At 45.2% G+C, this 14418-nt stretch overlaps 1 protein-coding gene across 1 annotated transcript in view; it reads right to left on the bottom strand.

Annotated features, from left to right (window-relative positions):
- Nucleotides 1–8906, bottom strand: part of ATOSA (atos homolog A) — a 46902-nt gene extending 37996 nt beyond the window's left edge. Inside the window, exon 1 of the mRNA XM_053988601.1 lies at nt 8566–8906. Within this exon, the coding sequence (XP_053844576.1) occupies nt 8566–8581 (16 nt within the window). The 5' untranslated portion in view covers nt 8582–8906. The remainder of the gene's footprint in view (nt 1–8565) is intronic.
- Between the last annotated feature and the right edge of the window lie 5512 nt (nt 8907–14418).

The following is a 14418-nucleotide window of genomic DNA, read 5'->3' as shown; positions in this document are numbered from 1 at the left end:
AGTTCTACACTGAACTTTGCCTTCAGACATTTCCAGTATTATCAACTGTTCCTCCTGTTTCCCCTGCATGAACTAGCTATCTGATTGTACTGCTCCACTTTTTACCAGCAGACTCCTCAGAGGGGTCCTCCACACCTTGCTTGCGTTAGCATGGTGTAAGCAGTTACACCATTAGTACTACTGCTAGTACAGCCATGAGTAGCAACCATTACCCAGGCCTATCCCTCCAATTCTAGCTCTCCAGATACTTTGTTTCTCATGGTTTCCCCACGGTAAACAAAATTCCTCTGGCAATTCCAATAGCATGTGCTTCAAAAGGAAGAAGCTCTCTCCCCCTCAAATTAAAGCAAATCAATGTCATACTTTGTACTAAAAGGCAACTGAAGTAAGAAAAGTTGCATAGAAAATACACTTGAAACTCAATTTTAAAGACATTTACAGCAGAGACAAAAGGGTTTACCTTTGAGCAGCATGAGTGTTGGTATCAAATCCCTTTGACCTGTGTTCCCAGTCCATGCTGACCTTCACAATTTTGTCCCTGTTCAGTTCCTATTGATAGGAAACTCCTCCTCTTTTATTCCACATCACTGTAATATTTACTGAAGTTCTTCCCTTCTTGATGCAACTATTTTCTTCTCCCTTACCCTCAAATTCACCTACTTAATGAAAATTTTAGAAATAAAGAACAAGTAAATAGAAGTCTTGAAAGATTCAGGAGTTTAAAAGATTCAGATCTAACATGCAAAGGAAATGCAGCAGTACTTGTGACTTTACAGAAAATTGCACATTAAAAAAAGCATAAGCTCAACATATCAAAACTTCACTCTCTGTTAACGCAGAAGTTATGGCAAGTAGCCATCACAGACATTTACTCAGACACAGCTCTTACACACCCTCTCTGCCCCCCCAAGTCTGTAAACAAAGCCTTCCACCAAACTTGCTGACCTGCCTGGAAGTGTGAGTTTGAGCCATGGTTTGTTTCACTTGCATTGCTGGGCTGCTGCCCTGGCAGGGAATCAAGGAGAACAATACCTGGCAGGGGAGAAGGGCTTCCCATTGCTCTGAAAAAAAAGCAGGCTGACCACAGCAGCTCTTCCTGCAGCTCTCCTTCTCCTTCCCTTGTCCCTCAGAAGAAACCAGCTGCCACTCTACCACCTCCCATTGTGGTGCTGACTGTACTGAGGATAGGGGACAATACTTGCCATCTTCAATTCTACTGTAGTTCTGTGTCTCTTTTTGCCCTTCCTGCCCCCATTATACAAAACAAATTGATACTTGCACAGCATCCTGAGAAAGAAGCTTGATTTGTTACAGCACAGAGAAGTGTGAAATATGCCCTAGAAATCCTGAAGGCTCATTAGTGGGCAAAAGGAATCCCTGCATACACAGCAAGCACCATTAAGAGGTTAAATTAGCACAAGCAGTCACCTGCTCATAGACTCCCTAAAGTAGTTCACTATCCAAAATGGACTTACTTAACAACATGGTTCCCAGGGATCTTGATGGAAAAAAGATCACTAACTTGTATAATGTAAAACAGATGACATTGCTTGTGTGCAACCAAAGAGTACTTATTTCAGATATAGTCTCCCTTTTTTATGCCTCAGAAGAAAATCCAACTTGTTTTTTTCCTTAGAAAAAGCCAACGGGTTTGGGAAATGCATTGATCATTGCTAAGAGGGAAGCTTAGCTGCCCATGGTTACTGGTACTACATACCTGCACAGAGAGAGACTGCATGCCTGCCCACGTAAAGAAAAGTGGTCAAACCAAAATAAATATGTATGGGGGGGGAAGAGCTCCCCTTACTGCTCCTGAAGAAACAAAGTTGTTCAGAAGATTTCTCAGTGAGACTATTTTGTTTGCCTTTATTCATTATAAGGACTGTTACAATCAGCACAGACATGAAATGTCATTGGTATTTCATGTATGCAGAGTGCTTCCCTCCCTGTGTGTTCAGCTGCCTCACACACAGCTCCCTCTCCAAATTATCTCCAAGAACATCCTCACACTACCCTATTACATCTTTGCATTTTGAGTCAATGTGATGTTGTAACACCATTGCAGACAGCAACTTGAACCAACTTTGGTCCCAAAGTTAGCATGAAAAATCACTAGCCAAATAACTAGTCAGGCCCATTTAACATAGAAGGAAATGTATTAGTACAAGTGAGTTGGTTTGACTTGGTCAGATTAACTCTGAATTGTTAAGAAAAGATGGAGAATTTTCATGACTTACAACTCAATTATACTGTTTACAAGTAGCCTTTGTAAAAAAAAAAAATCTCTTCCAATCTCAGTACAGTTCTGATTGCAGAGTAAGAATAACTCACATGGCTTCAGCCATGTGCTTGTAGCTATAGTCATGCCACCCTGCACGAGACCAGCAGAAAAAGGAATAGGTAATGAAAGTGAAGTCTTACAAAGTCCAGCTACCTACCCAGGTCCAAGAGGCACTCTTCTGTATTTGCATTCATCCTTAATTGCCTACTTATACATGGAGTTTTAGTACTGGGTAGTACAAAGGTAACCATGCAACTGTACATGCACTTCTAAAACAATTTCAACTTAAAAACTGGCTTCTGTCTAAACATTAAATTTAAATGACCCACAAAAACTGAACAATTTACCACCTCCTTGAAAGGCAATGATGTGAGACACTTTCAAAAATCTAAAAAACATTGTTTATCAAGTATTACATTGGAATGGAGAAATAACTACCGCTATATTTAAACTGCAAGACCTTATGGACTAAAAGAATAGCTGGACTGTTACCTTAAACTCATTGCTAAAAAGATAAAAGGTTATGGCTATTTCTCCACCACTAAACGGCTGCTCTTAGTAGAAGTCTGTCAAAATACCAAAGAAACATTTTATAAACAGTGAAGCAGACAGAGCAAGTTCTCTTAACAAATGTCATATAGCTGGTTTGTTCTCATCAGTTACTCTGTTTTCACAGAAGACTTCTAATTTTAATAAGTAGAATTTAATTTGGCAGCAAACTCTTGTCTCTCATGAGAATCTGTATTTATAAATGTTAGCTTATTTTAAAAAACATTTAGAAGCTGGCAGACCTCAGATCCAATAATAATGTCAACACTGCCCTTAACAACAAAGTCCAACCTAATACGTTTCACCCCAGGGATCTGATCTGACATGCCAAAATTTGTCACTGCAGCAAGTAAAGAATATGGTCAGAAGGGTCAATTTATATATTCCAAGCCTATGGGCTTGGCATATCCACAAGCCCCAAAATATCCACCTAAATGCCACTCCAGCAGCATCTCTTTTAGCAACACCAAGCAAACTTACAAAAAAATGGCAAAGTTGTTTCCAGGATTGTTCTCTTTGAGAAACAGGTATGCCATAAAAAACTCTCACTGCTGAACAATGATAAAAGCACCCTTCCAATCCAAGAAATACTTTTACAACAGGAAGACTTGCCCTGCTGTCAATAGCTAGGTACAAATTGCAGAACAGGTAAGAAAACTAAGCTGGCATTTCAAATTAAAACCTGAGATTTTCCATTCTACAAATAAATATATATTAAATTTTTTGGTGCTTAACATTTTTAAAAAGTTAAGCACCTAAAAGATAAGAATTCTTTAAAGTTAAATATTTGAGACAGAAATTTAATAAAAATAGAGTTTATATTGCCATTTTTCAGGTGTAAGGACAGAACTGTATTGAAAGCATCTAGACTCCACCCTCAATTAAATAGAAAAGGCTTCTGTTCCTGTTCACTCATATCCTGTATCTATATATTATCTGTTATCAGGACAAATCTGCTCTCCCCAAAGATTAGAGCTGGACAGCTTCATGCCCCATAAACGGAATCTGAGTGCAGTACCTGTCAGTTTGCTTGCGTTGGTGGGGTTTTTTACCCGGAAGAGTTTTAGGTGCTCTTTCTTCCCGGGAAGGAGCAGGTTTTATGTGACAGCCATGCAGGCAGGAGGAGCAGGCTCCCCGGGCACACGCCGCTCCCGCACGTGGCTGCGGCAGAGCCTGTTCGCCCGAGGGCTTCCTGGGGCAGCACAGCGTCACCCCAGCTCATCAGCAGCCAACCTGCACTTACCTGTGGCAACCCAGCCCCAAGCATTGCCCGAACGCCTTTGGAGTGACAGCTCCAGCGAGCAGGAAGCAGCTCATTTCCAGTTTATTACTTTGTTGACTGGCTACATCGTTCTGCCGTGGAAAAGTTTAAGTGCTTTGTGACATTTCACTGAGAAGATACTACAAAATTAAAGTGTCTGCATCATGGTTCAATATAGGACACTAAAACAGCACTCATCCTTTTTCAATATATATTTTCACTTCCTAACCTGCATACTCTGTAGCACATCTTTGCTAAAAAGTTTTCCATAACATCTTCCCCATTAATATAGGGCATATTTTATGCTTATAAAAACAAGGGCCTTACCCACATCTCCTAAATTAACAACCAACTCCACAACAGAACACACTGGTTCAGCTCACTTCCCCCAAGTCCCATGCCTCCTCATCCTTCCTTCTAAGAATCTAAATTCCATCCACTGTTCATTAATCTCTCCTCTAGCTTTCCCCACAGATACATCCCAAAATACCTCAGCTATGTTTCCCACAGGAGGCAGTAAACAGATTTTTGCTGAACCAAGAGTTACCTCTTTCCACACCAACCCACCAAGTAATGTGGCAGAAGTTCCTTAACCCAGTTACTACAAACAGACCCTGAGGCACATATCCAAGCTTGACTTGCAAAGAAGGAAGGAGACAACAAAAAGCATTCTTCAGTCTGCCTGTTCCTCTCTTGTAGACAGAAAGTCATTTCTGTAAATTAGGATAATCTCAAGGAGGGAATTAATGCTTCAGAAAGTAAGAAAGGACTGCTTTTTGTTTAATTTATAAGTGAGAACAAAATAGTCTCTACACAGAGAACACATATAGAGGAATAAACAAAGCAAGGCAATAAGAAAGTAAGAAAAGACTAGAATAAGGTGATAAAAACCAGCCAGCATTCATTTAGAGACAAACAAGCCTGTCCTCCTCCTTTAACTGATCATTCAAGCAATGAGGGGGAGGGAGGAGGAAGGAGCAATAACTCCCAGCTATTTAGACTATAGCAAAACTTTTGATGTCTTGTAACATTTCCACAGTAAAACATGACTATATTGTAGATTCATCTAAACCACAAGATGTTTTCCAGTTGTGCACCAAGCGTACTCTAAGAGTACATAACAAGCCTTCTGAGTTTGGCAGCAAGCTATCACCCTGACATTATGCAATGTTTTCATTAATGCTGATGGTGAAACAGTGTGTTTATACAGTTTATGAACAAAGCTGAGCTGGAAAACTTTGCAAGCACTCTGCTATGAAGCCTTATTCTGTCTTCCAAACTCAATAAACTGCCGAAGCGACCAGAAGTCATTAGAACGAAGTTCAATAGAAGCAAGAGCAAAGCTCTGTACTTGAGAAAGGAAACAGCAGTCCAAACATGCAGCACGAAGCAGCTGACTAGGCAGCTGTACTGCAGAAACCAAATCGTGATGATATCATGGATCAAAGCCAGGTAACCTGATATGTTGTTACTGCAGAAAGAAAAAAAAAAAAAACAAAAAAAAAAAACAACCAAAACTAACCCCAAAGTCAAGCATCACTCCAAAAACATTGTATGTAAGAAAGGAAGATAAATCATTCTTCTCCCTGGCACCAGTGGAGCCTCAGCTGAAGAACCATGACCACTGTATTTTAAGATGCTTCAGGAGTTCACTTTAAGAACGGCAGCACAAGGAAGGTGAAGCTGAGCAGCAGCCATCAGTACTTGAGTTACTGTGTTCCCTAGACCCAGTACAGATAGTTCTGGGAATGTGTTCAGAGCAGCCACTGTCCTCCCACACTCAAACCCCACCTGATGGCCACCATGTCCTGAGTGATGCTCATGAGATACATCCTGGGAATGCCCCGTGCTTTTGCGTGGCAAAGGAATAAGTCCACGTTTACCTGCATTTTCGAAGCTCTCTTCCTGCTCTCCCTCACCCACAAAACTGCTCTGCAGGTTTGCTACACAGAGCTCCATATTCCATCCCCTCCATACTGCTTTCACACATCACATATCTACAGCTGCAAATTTTCCAACTTTCCCTCCTATAGAGGGGAGGTAAGTACCTTAGGGCCAAATTCCCATGTTTTCTTCATTTCTGTCCATCCCTCTCACCTCCTTAAATTTAAACATTCTGTAACCCTTCCCACTGATAAAAACAGTTGTACATTTAGAACTCTTCTTTCTTCTCCTGCATCATCCATCTTTGCTGGGGATAACAAGAACCTTACTGGTAGTTCAGCAAAGGCTAAACCACACCTCTCCCAATGTGCCTGGGCATTACAATCTTCAGTGCAGTGCTGAGCTAAATTCTAACAAGAACTGCATCCCTCTGCTCCAAATTGATTCTGATAGAATTATTTGTAAGAATAACAACAAAAAAAAAGCCAACACATTGCAAGCCTGTTTAAAGTCTCCTTCTTTATGCTTTACTTGGGGTGTGAACTTACAGTCTTCTCAGGATTTTGAGGCTCTGTAGAGCAGTGAAACCTGTGGCAAGCTGAGTGGTCTGCTTCTCCTCTGCCCTTTGCTATTAATCTGCGACGATTGGAAGCAGGTGACTGCACACTTGACTGCTTGTGTCCTGTGGTACAGCTGCTATGCAGAAAGCAGCACATGTAAATATTTGCATGATTCGTGCCTCCTAAGAGTCTCTGTGGGCTGCACGTGGCATTTAGGCAGCACTTTCACAACCCCCTTTGTGCATGGTATTGCTCTACTGTATTAGCACACAGTTAAGCTGGAAGGATCCACTAAAATGGCTGGAGATACCCTCCCACGTTTGGTAAGATCCATGATTTATTTCAAGAATTTTGTTAATTACCTTAGAAGAATTTCAAGACATAACTTCTAAAGGATTTTGCCTGGTTTGTGGTAAACACTATACAGTGTATATGAATCTCAAGTTATTATCTCGAAGCTTATGGGAAAAAAAAAAAGAGAAAAAGCCCACAAAAAATACCCCAGCAACCTCATAACTTGCTTTCTGTTTTTGGTTCCCTCTACACCAGATTGGTTAAAAAAAAGGCATCTGATCACTTATCCTACAGCAACTGAAAATGTTTGCAGTGTTCTAACTCCTTCTGCCTAAAAATTAAAGAAAGGAATACACAAAGGTCAGGTAGATGTTGAACTGCTAGATCAGAACATATTAAAGCCATAAATATTGACCTGGGTTTTACCTGGCTATTTTGAAATATAATTTCACCCTGAGAGTAAATAGTTTTCAAACTTCAGTGTCTGGTATTAAAATCTAAAGATCCTAAAAACAACCAGCCTTACTGCAGTAGATGGTGTGAAGGTTTAAGCAGTTAAGAAACGAGGAAAGCAATGAGAAAGGCCCATTTCAAAACCATGGTACTTAAACCCCATTAATTTGTGATTGCTTCTGTACTATCTGTGCTATCATCACACCATATAATCCTTGCAGCACATACAAACAAGAAATCCACCTGAGAGTGGTCATGTATGCAGTGTCACTATTAGCAAACATGTCATTAACAAACCTAATTAAGATGTGTATGTCATGTAAGTGTTAGCATTTAATACACGAATATCTGAGCAATATAAGTGTTTCTCAAAACACCAAAGTGATTATGACAGAATTAGAACATGTTTTTAAACTAAAACGACCCAGATAACCAATAGAATCAGCAAAACTTTAGGAAACATGGATTATTGTTTTTAATTAACATTCTGAATACTACAATGAGGACTCGTAAGATTTTCTTCAAAAAATATCTTGGTTTAACACGAATCAATAATCACTGCTCCTGTGGATCAAAATAGAAGTCATGACATATTTCCAACTCTAGGGGCATCAGCAGCTGTTGCTATACGGCAAAAGAGCTCAAGTGTTATAAACATATACGTAGACTGCCGTCTTGATTTTTCTGTAAAACCAGATGTCAGTAATCCGATAAGATATAACCAAATAATCGTGAAAAATATGTATTTCGCCATGCTTGTTATGAAATATCTCAGTTATAACTGGAAAGAAAAAGCACTGTCAGTTTATAAACCAATACAGATGTAAGTTATGGTTATTTTCAATGTGTTTTTCAGCTGCATTTGGATATTTCTGTACATCTGCTGGCTTTGTCTGTCGATGCCCGATTTGCCTTTGACCGACTCTCGCCTCAGCACTGCAGGACTGTGCTACCGAGCCGGCTGTGTCTGACACACGAACTGCAGCATTCCCACAGCAAAAGCACTTCGCTACGGCGTTTGTCTCCTTCCACCCAGCCAAGACAATGGAAAGCCGAAGGGCAGGCAGGACATGGGGCTGTTACCCCCTTCCGGGGCACCTTCCGCATCCCACTCCCACTGGCATTTCCCGAGTTGAGCCCGAGTACCTGGATTCTTTCCCACCCCCCAAAATGACAGGGGAGGGGATAAGGAAATAGAGCGATAACATCGAAACCAACCACCGGGCTGCCTCTAATCCTACAGACAAAACAAACAAAAAGAAATGTACTGATAAGCCGTTTACCTCGTTCCGGCTTCATCTTCCCTGCTGCCTCAGCGAGGTCTGACAGGGCCGAGGTGCCGTGCCGCTGTCCCCGCGGAGCCGGGCCGTCGCTGCCCGGCCAGCGGTGTCACTCGCGCCCCGGGAGCGGGCACAGCCGGCGGGAGGCGGCCCCGCCGCTACAGCAGCTGGGCCCGCGGGCGGGCGGGCTGGCGGCGGCCGGCCGGGGGAGGCTGCGCGCCGGCGGCCTCTGCCCGCGCCCGGCCAGGGTGTCCTTCCGTGACACGGCGCCGCGCGGGGCTATTTATAACCTGCCGGGGAAAAAAATCCCACAACAACAGACCTCGGCTCACCCCCGGCCGCGCCGGCTCTGAGTCACCGCGGCCCCGGGCGACGGCAGCCCCTGCCGGAGTCCCCTCCCTCCTGCCCGCCCGCCCGCCTGCCCCGAGGAAGGCAGCGAGCGGCCCCCCGCCCGCCCCGTCGGGGGCCGCGGCCCCCGCCCCGTCACGGGCCGGCGGCTGGCGGCGGGGGGCTGCGCCGCACCTTCATCCCCGGCCCCGCCGCTGCCGCCCGGGCTGTCGGGCCGTGCCCCCGCGATGCGCCCCGGTCACACAGGCCGCCCCGCCCGCCCAGCGCTGCTCTCCATGGCTCTGCCTCCGGCCCTGCCTCCTCCTCCTCGCCGCTGACTAACTCCCCTCCTCTCCGCCGGGCACTCCCCGCCTCCCGCCGAGCGGGACACACACATCACAGCCCGGCGGCGGACAGGGCAGGGCAGGACGGAGCGAGCCGGGGCAGCGCAGCTCGGCCGGGGGTACCCGCCACGCTCGGCCGCCGACGGGGAGGGGGGAACGCGACCACCGCCCGCCAGGACCGCGGGCCCCGCTGCGCCCGCGCCGCGCTCATCCCGCCCCCGGGCGGGCCTGCCCGGCCCACAGCCGCCCCACGTGCCGCACGGCGGCCAATGCCCCGCGCCGCCCGCCCGCCGTCGAGCAGCTCGGTTGTCACAGCAACAGAGCGCGGCCGCGGCACGGCTCGGCACGGTCCGGTCCGGTCCCGCCCGGGAGCGGGGTCCCCGCTGCCCGGGGACACCCGTCCCGTGCACTGCAGACGGCGCCGCTGGGTTTATGGGTTTTCGCAAACGGCATCGTCCCTTCGCCCCTCAACCCCCGCCGAGTGCTTTGGCAGTCAGGCTCCCACCCCGGGGAGGGGAGCGGCCCCTCTCTCACTCACCCGGCTCCGACGGGGGCTGGCGCGGCCCCTCACCCGCGCCTTTCCCGCAGCGCCATCAGCCGCTGCCCGGCCTTCCTTGCCTCTGCCCCCCGCACACGTGTCCTCCCACGCTGGCCCTGCGTGTGCCCCCAGGAGCCCGAGCCCATTGACGCCGGGGCTTAAATGCACGTGTGTATGGGCGGCCGCAGAGCGGCGATTCCAGGTGCGAAGTGCCCGCCGGGCGGGATGCTGAGCCCCCGCCCGCTCGGCCCGGGCTGCGGGGCGGGGAGCGGCGCTCGGTGCGTCCCTGCCCCGGGGCAGCGCTGCCCGCGCCCGCCCTGCCCGGCGGCGCCGTGCTCGGCGCTCACCTCGCGCTGATAACTACATGGTGCGGAGGAACAATGGAGTCAGCCGGGCTGCGGTTACACAACCGCCTTAATCCAGCAGAAATTCAGGTTTCACTGAAAGGGACGGGCCGGCGCCATCCCTCACGTCAAACAGGTCAGGACCGGGGCTGCCGGGTGCGGACCCGCTCCCCCACCCGTGCCCCGAGCCCCCCCATCTCTGTAGACGCACCGCTAAATGCACCACGGAAACCGGGGAAACAAACTGTCCTGGTGATGGGGTTCCCTCTTTCACCGGGGGCACAGATCTAGGCTGGCTAAAGTGAGAGGGAGCAGAAAGAACTGCTTGAAAGGGGAAACTGTGCTGCAGAAGAGCTGGAATGTCAATGTACAACTTACCTGGAGACTGTGCCACAGCCAGGGCAGGCCCCATGGACAGCTCTGTTACTCGGATTTGGACTCAGTCAGAAAGACAGATGAGGAAATACAGTGTTTCTTGTGCTTTCAGATGGTCTCATAGGTGGGATGTACATAGACGCTGCCACATCTCCAGTCATTACTCTGGTAATTCCTTCCACTGAGGTTGTTTACAAACATCCCATCTTATAGCCTGAGCTCTATGGGAGGCACTCACTCCCTACAGCAAGGTGACTTATACATACACAAGTCTTCTGACTCCTGTGCATGGCCTAGCCAATTCCTGATTCTTTCTAGTGTGCCAGGATCCCTGCAGATGTGTGTACATCTGCGCTCTGCATAGCCACTCTTCTCACAGCTAGCTGAGCATCCACTGGAGGTATTGCAAGGAGTGTAAAGTTCCAGAAGAACTCAGTTCTGCACTGTTTGGCTTGTATGCACTGCACCTGTTTCCCGCTCTCATTTATCAGTTGTGTATCATTACACTGGGAGGGTGCTTCACAGAATAAACTGTGCAGTAAACACCTCTCAATTCAGTCATGGGCAAGTGGGAGGTGCAGTGCTTTGATTTTACACTCGTGAGTACATGAGTGTCACTTCTGTTGCTGTGTGAGTGCTGTAGCTCTGTTTGGTAATTACAGATCTCGGAGCTCTCTGCCGGATGCAATGTAATTGCACATGTGGCAATCCAGAATTATAAAAGGAAGAATTCGACTGAGCAATAAATACTGTGGGTGCATGTAGATGAAGTTCAGCGTGACTACAGTGGGCATGATTCAGCCACCTGTCAGATCCTCCTAGTCATCCTAATGAAAAGTCACATCCTTTAGGACACTAATTGTTGCTGTAGGACACTGCAAATTAGTTTGTACCTTGTTCTAATATTGGTTTTGCAGCCAAAACCAAATCTGCCTTTCTACTATTTAATTACAATCGTAGCTATTTAACCATTAAGCTTCACATACTATTTTTTAATAGTTTTAGAAGTTTTAATCTCACTTTGGCACTTTCTATAAAACAGATCATCAGACACAAATGGACCCCACTTCCAGGAAAATGCTATCTCAAAATACTTTTTCCATTTTAATTAGTGAGCCAGCTAGCTTCCCATTACCTTTTAGTTCTTAGGAGTTCAAGCCAATGGGAAATTAAGTACCAACCTGAAAACCACTTATCATTAAAAAAATTTTAGGCCTATGACAAGAGAAAGCCACATCTGGTGTGCAGTCCTACTCTATGTGACCATGTAGGAGACTTCAGGTTCAGCTTCCACTCCTGAGTCAGTGCATTCCTGGACCCTGAGAGCCTTGGGTATGTCTGAGACACATCCTTCAGGTCCTGCTTCACTTCAGATGAAGAAGGACTTTTCCCTTTTGACCACATAGACACATAATTGATCTGAAAAAAAGAAGAACACAAAACTTAAAATTATTCCAGAGATCTAATTATACAATATTCCACATATAATAATAAAAGCAAAATAATTATAAAGATCCCAAACATATGGACTTAGTTTGGGTAAAACAGCTAAAAATATCCTTGAACTCCTAATTTTCCTCCCAGTCACAAAAAAAAATTATAAATACTGCATGAATACACAGAGAAAATATGGGATAAGGGGCTTCCACCATGGGAATTTGCTTACACACACTTGGAGATCTCATGAGAGCAATGACAGTACTGAAATGAATCTCTGACCTCAGAAGCTTAACATCAACTTAAATATCCGAAAAGCACGTGGTTGCATTACACATCACACAAAAGCAGGATTAGCTTAGAAACACAAACAGAACTTTAACTGCCCTCCCACTGCCAAGTCTAGACCAACACATGCTTCTGTGAGCACAAGCAGGGACAAAACCAGGTCTCTTATCCCTTATCCCTCACTGTCTAAACAGGTGAGAGTTTAGGCTGTAGCCTCTGTGTGGACAAAGTGGCTTTGGCACAAACAGTGCATGAATTTTGGTGGCAGCTCCTTTCTTGGTGGAAACCTTAACAGGGCCACCCTCTTTCCTTTTCCTGAAATGTGCCAGACCTTTATTTCTCTTGTGAACAGTAACCACGTGTGAAATTTGTCTCAAATGGGCCATTGGATTTTAAAATGTCCTCACTTGGGCCAGCATGACAACATGACACAGTGATGTCTTGTAAGTCTTATTCATATAGAAATTAAGTTTAAAAAGAAACCAAAAAATCAAGATAAACGTATGGCTGTGTTTTCTTCAGCACTGTAGACTGTTGGCACAGTCCCTGCAACCTGAAACAGAGTGTATTTTAGGTTCCATCCCAAGTGTCTTTTCAGCTTTAGCTGTCAAAGAAGTAATGCCTGATGCAGCAGATCAAGATTCCTGTGATTCCTGGACACAATTACTGTTTGTTAAATGATGTGGCACAACTGCTTTTGACATGGCTGCCACCTATGTGGTATAATACTACTGCAGCTGGAAGAATATTATTGCAAAAGGATGAAGACAATCAGGAATAGACTGGAAGGTACAGAATGCAATGGAACAAATTTGAAATGTGCTTTAAAAAGCCTACAAAGAATCAACTATCATTTAATTGTCACCAGTAGTAACCACTTTGCATATAAATGAGTTATGTACTTATAGGAATTTATGAATTCACAACAACTAATAGATTCCTACAAGCTGTTACTGAAACTGAATTATAAACCCTTATCTTATACAGATATGGGGATCTAGTCAAATGGAAAAGAGTTTGTTATTATTCTTTCTCAAGATACCTATAAGCCAAATAGCAAGGATAGACTGAGACAATTGTCCTCTCTATGTCTGCCTACCTTTGTGTTACTGAAGCTGTTGGCTTCAGCCTCCAGCACTTAGGAGTAAATATTTTAGCCCAAATGATCTTGATTTAACAACTTGATTTAAGTTTTTGAATAGCATCAACCCAATAAGATTTAAAAATACATTAGAAACAGCCAAACTGCATTTCCCATCCTTACAGCTTTCAGGTAACCTGGCTCATTATGTCATGCCAAGATCCATGAGTGTCATTAGGCAGTGCTTCCAGAGCTCCTCACCTTGCTTTATTCCATACAGGTCTGGGAGGCAGAAGGACCTTGTTGGTGGGTGCTGCAGAGGAAGATTTGTTCTGTATTCATCCCCCAACCCATGCAGAAGTTCCTCCACAAAGCTACTCCCCAGCATCCTTTGGAACAGCCCTTAGGCCTCTGTTACATTTGTGGCTTGCCTCAGGACCAAAGAGAGGAAAGTGTATTTTTCTAAACTTCTTGTTTTGAGTCCCCAGACACACTCACACAATAATGTCTGTCAGGATGGAATATACTCATGTTCTAGAGTACCACATGATGAGTGCTCTGTGCACTGGGTACAGGCTGATACAGTTATACTTTGGGAGGGAAAGTTCAAACCTTCAACCCAGGATGTCCAATATGCCTGTAACAATACCAGGCATTTAAATAAAACAGCCTGATTATTAAAGGAAAACTCACCTCCAGCTCCAATTGACTTCAGCAGAATTTGTCACTCCTGTGGTGTTTTTGAAAACCAGTCCGTCTCTACTCAAGTTCCTAATTATGGAATTAGGCACCTAATTTTAGATACTTATTTCTGAAACTGTTGACCCATGGGCTTGATTGTCATCCTGTTGCATCAGCTCTCCCTGGTGCAAATGCATCAATTAAGACACTGGAGGTACTTCTATAGGAAGCCTGTCCCTTGTCTGGAAAATCGGGATCTGTGACAGAGTAGGAACAGCAATAATTTAGTTTTCTTTCCTAGAAATACACAAATTGTGGTCATAGTGTTAAATATTTTGAAGAGAGTGAACAAACATAGCAAGCGTAAACCAGCCGGTGCTCTACTGATAGACCCTGTTGTTTTCTAACTTGCAGGGATTTTCCTTTCCATGCAGTTCCTAC

This window comes from Vidua macroura, chromosome 12, assembly GCF_024509145.1.
Source record: "Vidua macroura isolate BioBank_ID:100142 chromosome 12, ASM2450914v1, whole genome shotgun sequence".
Taxonomy (NCBI): domain Eukaryota; kingdom Metazoa; phylum Chordata; class Aves; order Passeriformes; family Viduidae; genus Vidua; species Vidua macroura.
This window is presented reverse-complemented; position numbering and strand designations above follow the sequence as displayed.